Source organism: Rutidosis leptorrhynchoides, chromosome 4 (assembly GCF_046630445.1).
Source record: "Rutidosis leptorrhynchoides isolate AG116_Rl617_1_P2 chromosome 4, CSIRO_AGI_Rlap_v1, whole genome shotgun sequence".
NCBI classification, from domain to species: Eukaryota; Viridiplantae; Streptophyta; class Magnoliopsida; order Asterales; family Asteraceae; genus Rutidosis; species Rutidosis leptorrhynchoides.
The window spans coordinates 628,485,709-628,495,000 of record NC_092336.1 but is presented as its reverse complement, the minus strand read 5'-3'; the positions used below and the strand labels follow the sequence as shown (position 1 = coordinate 628,495,000).

Below are 9,292 nucleotides of genomic sequence, written 5' to 3'. Positions count from 1 at the left end.
ACACTTTAAAAGTTTCATTAGGTTACCAATATTCTCCAAACTCCATGAACCAAAGAAAATAGTATCGTCTGCATATTGAAGATGTGAAACATTGATTTTGTCACGCCCAACTTCCACCCCACTGAAAAGGTTATTCGGAACCGCATTTTTTGCTAACCAATTGAGACCCTCCGCGGCAATAATGAACAAAAATGGGGAGAGGGGGTCACCTTGCCTAACAACCCTTTGAAGTTTAAACTCTTTAGTAGGTGAACCATTAACTAAAACGGAAATAGAAGCACTTTTTAGACACGATGAAATCCAATTCCGTTATTTGTTCCCAAAACCCATTAAAGCCATCATTTTATCTAAAAAATCCCAATTAAGACTATCAAACGTCCTCTCTTTTAGATTCGAGAATCGGGCCGGAAATAAGTTATGACGGGATACTGTTAACGGCAACTTAAAAAAGGTCGCGCCCTACATTTTTTTTATCTCCGTTTTAATGTTTGTCATGGTTTAATTTTCTTCTCTAGTGTTTATTGCTGTGATCTTTGTTTTAAGCATGTTTCCTTGTTAGATACTCTTGGTTTAGATGGTTTGATCGGTTTGTTGAGCGAGGTTCAGTTATAGATAGTTTATTTTTATGTTTTTTGTATTTCTGTAGCTTTCTAGGTTTGAACCTCTACCATGATCCCCACTTTTGTATCCTCCGTTTGTTGATGTTTTCCTTTTTAAAAACTTCAAGTAAAAAAACACATAGTTTATGAAATGTCATTATATACTTTTTATTACTTTAAAGGTTTACTCTTTATTTTTTTACTTCTTTTTATATCCATAAAGTAAATGTATAAAAGTATTTTATCATATTATTAATTTTTTTTTTTTTAGATTGGACTGTTAATTTACAACAACATAAAAAATGTAGATTATTAAATTGAGAACGAAGAGTAATTTTTAGTAGAAACCAAATCGAACCTTAGATGACAAAATAGGCGGTGGGCTGCACTTGCATCACACGCAAGTAATTTATTGGATCTCAGTAATAAAAGTCCATGTCCGTTTAGGGTTTCATTTTTCATCCTTTTTTTTCCCATTCCTCTTTTATTCGGCAAAACAATAACAATAAATAAACGTGAACCCCAATTCGATAATAATAGTCCAATTTGATTATACTCTGGTTTAAGCCCAATCCGATCCTCGTTCTCCAACAAACCTTTCTGGATCACTTCAATTGCAGGCTGCTGCGACCTGGATCTCATCGCTGTTTCATCAATTTCAGCCATCACGGTATATATATACCACATTTACATACGCATATGTGTACAGTGTCTATATTATAAACCCTAACCCTAGCTTTAAGTTTAAATTTATAATCTTAATTTCATTTATTCTTATTTGATTAATTGACATAATAACTAGTTCCGTATACGAATCGAAAGCATAATTTGTCAATGAAGAAACCCTAGATCTGATTTTTGATATTTCAAAATTTGATCTTTGACCCTCTGATGTACTTGTTTACTTTTTGGTTGTCAAGATCACAAGCTCATAGCTTTTATACATTAGACAGTTCTGAATATATGATGAAACTTGATTTTTTATAAATCAAATTAATTTGATAAATGTTAAAGCACATTTTTTTCGTATAAACTAAACTCATGTGACAATTATTGTAAGAAATTTATTTTATTTATAAATTATAAGATGCCCTTTGAAGTTTGAAGTTTGAAGTTTGAAGCTTGAAGTTTGGAGTAATTAAACTAGGATGAAGACATTATTTTTTTATATTTTGTTCTCTACATGTTGAACCTGCCTCGGTATTTTCACTTGAATCATAAAGTTTGATATAGAATATAGATAATGCTCATATCGTTTCGCCTCTATAACAAGAAAATTTGCTAACTTTGAACTAATATATAGAGCATAATAATGCTTATTGCAAACTTGAGTCATATAATGATATAAAAGTTGGTAATTTTTATTTTATCAAAATTTGTGATGATAGACTATTGTTTAATCTTTGGAAAGCTGGTTACAAGTTTGAACTCTATGCTGTTTTAAGTGAACATAAGTATGATAGGCTATAATTTGTTATTCATATTCTGTTTGTATGTTACTTTTTGTTGAGATTTGTTTAAATACCAATTTGCGTTGCTTCTTTTATTTGAACGCAGGTCTTTGGAACACATGGATACTAGTCCTATTGAAACTAACGCACTGGTTAACGTAGAGATGCAACCAGAGTATTTCGACACACCAATGAATGATGTAGAGACACAACCTACCAGACGTAGGAAAAAGAAGTCTACTGTTTGGGAACATTTCACTATTGAAAACGTCGGTGCAGGAGTTAGAAGGGCTGTTTGTAAGGAATGCTTTCAATCATTTGCTTATAGTACGGGTTCGAAAGTTGCTGGTACAAGTCACCTCAAACGTCACATCGCTAAAGGAGGTTGCCCTGTTTTTCTTCATAACCAGGACCACAACCCGTCGACCCCATTTAGTGCGCCAACAAATAAGGCTGCTAACTCTGGGGGTTCCATCAGTAATACACCTAAACGGCGTTACAGAACGCCGGCTGTTTCTTACTCAGATTTCGAGCCTGACAGGTGTCGCCAAGAGATGGCTCAAATGATCATACAACATGACTATCCACTTCATATGGCTGAACACACTGGATTCATGGCGTTTGTGCATAACCTTCAGCCAAATTTCAACATGGTTAACTTCGATACGGTTCAAGGTGATTGTGTGGCTACTTATCTTAGTGAAAAACAAACTATCCAGAAGCTGATTGATGGTATGCCGGGTCGAATTTGCCTTACACTTGACCTATGGAGCTCCTACCATACAACGGGCTATGTTTTTGTTACGGGTCAGTTCATTGATAGTGAGTGGAAGATACACAAAAAGCTATTGAATGTTGTGATGGAACCGTATCCCGAATCAGATTCGGCTTTCAGCCATGCGGTATCGACCTGTTTGTCTGATTGGAACATGGAGGGAAGGTTATTTTCGCTCACAATTAATCAGCCTTTGAGCGAAACCGGGATTAATAGTCTCAGAGGTTTACTTTCTGTGAAGAACCCGAACATTCTTGATGGTCAGCTGTTGCTTACTAATTGCTTTGCTCGATCTTTAAGCTGCGTTGCTCAAGAAGTACTCAAATCGGGTGAAGAAACAGTTAAGAAAGTCAGAGACTGCGTGAAGTATGTGAAAACATCAGAATCGTTAGAGGAGAAATTTGTTGCACTTAAGCAACAACTTCAAGTAATCAGTACTAAAACTTTATCGCTTGATGATCATACTCAATGGAATACAACTTATGAAATGTTACTAGCAGCTTCCGAGTTAAAAGAAGTGTTTTCTTGCTTAGATACTTTAGACCCTGATTACAGTAAAGGGCCAAATGGTGAAGAGTGGAAATTAGTGGACACCCTTTGCACATATTTGAAGCTACTTTTTAATACTGCAAGTCTGCTTACATCATCAACTGTACCCACAGCTAATACGTTCTTTCATGAAGCATGGAAGCTTCAATTGGAACTAACGCGTGCATCTACAAGTGAAGATCAGACAATTAGCATGTTAACCAAGCCGATTCATGAAAGTTTTGATAAGTATTGGAAAAGCTGTTGTTTGATGTTATCCATCGCAGTGGTTATGGACCCACGGTTCAAGATGAAGCTAGTTGAGTTCAGTTTCACAAAGATTTATGGTGATGAGGCTGCATCGTTTTTAAAGATTGTCGATGAAGGGATTCACGAGCTTTTTCTAGAGTACGTTGCACTTCCATTGCAACTCACGCCTGCTTTTGTCGATGTAGTAAATGGTGAATCGGGAGATGTGAAACAAGATGATGATGGTAGAGGACTGAATAACGGGTTGGGGCTTACGGATTTTGATGTTTATATAATGGAAAGTACAAGTCAACAGTCAAAGTCAGAGCTGGATCAGTATTTGGATGAGTCTCTTTTGCCTAGGAGTCATGAGTTTGATGTTATGAAATGGTGGAAACTGCACAAGGTTAAGTACCCGACGTTATCAAAGATGGCTCATGATATATTGACGGCTCCTGTGTCGACTGTTTTTGGTGATGCGGTTTTTGATACGGGTGCTAAAGAGATGGATCGTTATAGATGTTCGTTGAGGCCTGATACTGTAGAAGCACTTTTCTGTGCTAAGGACTGGATGCATAATGAACCTGTGGAGACTGATGACTCTGTTGTGAAGATGGAGTTTCCTATTTAGTTTTCAGTTTGGTACTAAAAAAAGGTCGTGTTTATGTTTAGAGTTTGTTGATTTGTGCATGATTAGGTTCGAGTAGAGGAGTATGAGTTTAGTTGTATTTTCACTATTGCATACTTGGGTTGTTGCACCCTTGACATTTGTGATTTGGATTATTATTATTATTATTAAGCTAATTGATTCTTAGTCTACCAATGAAATAAAGTATTCTTATTTGATTGAAGTTACAGCTTAGAATAACCTTAGTTGATTTGATTCAATTATGATACAAAGAAGAAAAAGGAACGAATAATCGTTGTATGATGAAAATAGAATAACCGCCTATTTTTTTTGTTGTTTACTTAGAGAGTATAGACTATACAATCAACTATAAAAAAAATTGTTTATCAATTCAATTTTTCATTTTAAAAGAAAGATAGATGGAAAATGGGATAAGGATTTTTGTTGAGAACTCTAAAACTGGCCTAGAAAGCAATTTGAGAATTCTTGCTTTGGTGTGAAATGTGTTTATTTCTAGTGCACCCTTGTTATGGTTGCAATTGGCAAAACTAATAAGTTTTTATTATGCTACTACATTCTTAGACGATTCCTAACGCAGCCACAAAAGTGGTGTTGGATCCGAATTGGCAGCCAATCCACGGCTGCAGACGGCCTAATCCGGCGTGGGTTGGTGGCGTTTTTGCTGGTGTCGTTGGATTCCGATGGAAAAGGCAATGAGTGTTTGAGCCATGTGGCATTTTTGATTGGGCACTGTTTTTTTTATCTGTTGAACATAAAAAGGGAAAAAAAAAGTCAATCCTGTTATAAAAGTAATAATTGGATGATAATTTTATTATTATTATAGATATTGCATAGTATATTTTTTTGAGTATAAATAGGTGTGTTGAGTTAGAGTTTATTGTATGTATTTTTTGGTTAACAAAAACACTCTCTCTCTAGATTCCAAATGCCACCAAACTCTCATTGTACATTTTTCTATAAATAAAAAACCAATTACTCATATCTTTTGTTCAACCTTTGTTTTCTCCGTTTTACAGTATCTCTATCTCTATATACCTTCTACAGTCAAGAACCACTAAAGGTAGTTATAAGCCTACTGAATTATAACACGTTATCAGCACGATTATCTCAACATTTATACTAAATATGGTTGGCTCTGCCATCTAACTAATATATGGTCGGTTATACCACCTAAATGATATATGGTCGACACTGTCACCTAATTTACATTTATGTTATCTAACATTTATTTATGTATACTAACATTTACATTTATGTTATCTAACATTTATTTATGTATACTAACATTTACAGTTATGTTCACTAACATTTATATTTATGTTATTTAAGTTATATATGGTCGGTTATACCACCTGAATTATATTTTCTGTAATCTAACTCTTATTAACTTCACTAACATTTATATTTATGTTAATAAGACCTCATGATTGTACGCAACACGTCATTTGACAACACGGTACTTTATGTACGCAACACGTCATTTGACAACACGGTACCATGGGTCGAGATTAATTCCGATCAATACGAATACGATGGGGTCTTTATATGTTATCTAACATTTATGATTACTTATGCAATTAATCATTATTTATTTCATGCATACTAATGTTTATTCTTAAATTTATAATCTTAAAAGTTAAAATACAAAAAGTAGTTTGTATTTTTATTAAAAGTAAATCTTAAAAGTTAAAATAAGAAAAAGTAGTTTGTACTTTTATTAAAAGTAAATCTTAAAGGTTAAAATACAAAAAGTAGTTTGTATTTTTATTAAAAGTAAATCTTAAAAGTTAAAATAAAAAAAGTAGTTTGTATTTTTATTAAAAGTAAATCTTAAAAGTTAAAAAAAGAGATACAAAACACACATACACAAAATGCTATTTTTCTTTCTCATTTTCAAGTAACCAAAATACTTGAAATCTATAATTGGGTTCGGTTTTGGTGGAAATAAGGAAGAAGAAAAGATCCGTTAAGTAGAAGGTATAGATCGAAGCAAGGTTGGAACTTTGGGTGTCTACCGTTTAGAGGAACTCTTCTTTGAGTTTTCAAATTCGATTTTCAAAAGGCTACAAAGGTTGTATTCTAATCTTCTCTCGTTCGATTTCGTTAATTTGTTTTGTTTACTAAAGTTTTGTACAATGATCCGTGAAAGAGTATGATTTTATAAAGTTTTAAAAAAATGCTTCCGCTCGCTTTGAATTAGTATCATACTCCAATAGGTATTTGGTTCAATATCTAAACAAATTTGATTTACATAATCCATTTTCTTAAAAGAATTCACACTATTTATTTTATGATGAGAGATTATATGTGTTAATTAAGATGAAAGAGAAGTATAAAGAAAAGAAACACTGCATATATACTTATAAACAAACCAAATAAAAAGGGTACACAAACAAAGCATAGTAATGTAAAACTATTTTCTAATGCCTAATTGTCTAATAATAAAAGGAACACTAACTTGTCTAATAAAAGGGACTCTGATTTGGCGGTACAGAGCCAAACCTTCTAACCTTGAAGATAATGTTTAAATCTTAGAAATGAGACGAAGATTGTTTCAAAGAATGAGAAAGATTGCTCGGTGTAATTGTCTTTCAAAAATAGAAAAAATAAGTAAGGTTTTGAGCAAATATTTTATTGGTTTCGCTTTTAATGTCTCTTCACTAAATATGTCATTGAGTATCACAGTATCATACAAACTGATACCTCCTCCCAAAAAAAAAGGAGATTATAATAAAATAAGATAAAATAAAAAAATATTCCTACTTTGATATTCTGTGGTGACCTGGAAATAGTAATGGGTTTAGAGATAATAAGTTGGTTAACTATGTGAATGAACAAACTCAACTTAATTCTATACTAACTGATAATGTGCTTACTGAAAGGAAGGCCTGGCAAAATAAAAAAATTAGTAATTGAAAGGTATTTAGACTACATAGCATCGTGTAAATTTTTATGTTGAATGGTTGTCGGTGACAATCACTAGAGAAAAAAGGAAGACCAATTATTTAGGACTTGTAGACAAAAAAGATTTGAACAATTAGAAAATCATCATGATTGATTCGAGTAGAAATGAAATATTTGGAAAATGTTACATAGTTAGAGTTGAACTTCGTTTAGATTTTATATTTATTTTACTATTTATCTATCATAACTAGTAAAAATAAGACAAGACTCATACTGTTAAACTTTGAAACAAAAATTACTAACCATAACCACAAAAATTAACACAGAATAATAATATCTATCATAACTAGTAAAAATAAGACAAGACTCATACTGTTTCTTTGCCTAACTTTCAATTAAACAAAAAGATCTCTATGATGCATAAACTTCGAATCCTTGCCTCATCACCTGTTTCCATTCCCCAATACTAAAACAAAACTTCAAATGAGATTTGACCAAGGAGAGTCAAAGTCAAATATTTGAGCGTTTTAACTTTCGGGCTTAAATACAGTGGTGATAGTTGTGGTTAATTTTTCATCGGTGTCCTTGAAAATACCTGAAGTGTAGATCCATTTTTCAAATCGTTATATGATGTGTATTCTGTTAATGATAATTTACAACCTGCAGTGTTACACCCATGGAGTCTTACCACATCTGTATACACGATTTAGGTTATGTCCTTTTTGACCGCAAATCAGTTTTTTTTTTTTTTATAAAGGATGATGGCTTAAAATAGCACGATACTACTGATTTACATAATATGAATCATAGTATATGATACTGAAATCAAAATGTATATAGTTATGAACTTATGATGATTGGTTAGAAAATGAATGTATCTTACAGTTAGATTTTTGTAGCATGTTACTATAAGCAGTAATCGCAGTAACAATAAAGCTTACTTTAGTATATTTTCAATAAAAATAAAAATGGAACATTGCAGCACCACAAGTTCTATTCATATAAGGTATTTTACCTTCTTTACTGCTTATACCATGTGGAAGTCATAAATATTTTCACTTACTACTTGATTTTGGCCAAGAGCCAAATATTTTCCACCGTAGAACATTGGTTGTGCAGTGTATGTTCCAATTGTATCACCACAACACAATAAAATGTTTTTTCAAAGAAAGATGGTAATATATTTTGAATATAAAACATCTTCAATCATAAGATATACTGAACCCATGATGGGTGATATTTTTACAGCACGTTTTGCTGATTGTCATTTTAATAAAACATTGTTCCCTAGATTAGGGGGGTGAAGTAAAAAAAAAATAATAAAATGATGCTTCATGATGTGAACATCAATTAAGGTATATTGAACTCGCACAAAAGAATGTGAAACGAAAGTTCAAAAAATAATGCATATGCAAGAACTTGCAAATTAATTACTTTATGCATTTACAGATATAAAAAAAAAGGTGACTAAATCATATATACCAGCGATAAATGCTTCAGCTCGAACTGAAATTCCAAAAGCTGGCAATAATGTCACTGTTGAGTCTTTGCCACGCATCAAACGTGGAAGATCAATTGGTTCCGAAGATAAAAATCCTCGAAAAAGAAAATCAGCTGATAATGAGGTAAAAGAAAGTGTTCAAGAAGAACCACAAATCAATATTCCTTCTGCAGAGGATATTGATAAATGTAAATACTAAAATTGCGATAAATTATGCAATATTATGGAACCGAAATGAAATTAAAATTTCTATGAGATATTTTCATATAATGTTGCATATGACATCATGAATGATGATGATGATCCAGAACCAAAATCTGTCATGGAATGTCAAAATAGACATGATTGGGATCATTGGAAAGGAGCAATACGAGCTGAATTTGAATCACTCAATAAAAGAAAAGTTTTCGGATCTATCATTCTCACACCTAAAGATGTGAAACCTGTGGGATATAGATGGGTTTTTGTGCGAAAAAGAAATGAGAAAAATGAAGTTACAAGGTATAAAGCTAGACTTGTAGCTCAAGGTTTTTCTCAAAGACCGGGAATTGATTATGAGGAAACTTATTCTCCTGTTATGGATGCAATTACTTTTAGATACTTAATCAGCCTGGCAGTTTCTGAAAATTTAGAAAT

At 32.6% G+C, this 9,292-nt stretch overlaps 1 protein-coding gene across 1 annotated transcript; it reads left to right on the top strand.

The window, feature by feature from the left end:
* The first annotated feature begins 1,100 nt into the window (after window positions 1-1,100).
* Window positions 1,101-4,416, top strand: LOC139904201 (zinc finger BED domain-containing protein DAYSLEEPER-like). Its single transcript, XM_071886138.1, has 2 exons — window positions 1,101-1,269; window positions 2,157-4,416. Exon 2 carries the CDS (start codon window positions 2,170-2,172, stop codon window positions 4,231-4,233), a length of 2,064 nt encoding a protein of 687 aa, XP_071742239.1. The 5' UTR covers window positions 1,101-1,269; window positions 2,157-2,169; the 3' UTR covers window positions 4,234-4,416.
* The last annotated feature ends 4,876 nt before the right edge of the window (window positions 4,417-9,292 follow it).

What these genes read in the sequence shown, in the direction of transcription:
- LOC139904201 (XM_071886138.1), top strand. Translation starts at nt 2,170, where the DNA reads ATGGATACTAGTCCTATTGAAACTAACGCACTGGTTAACGTAGAGATG.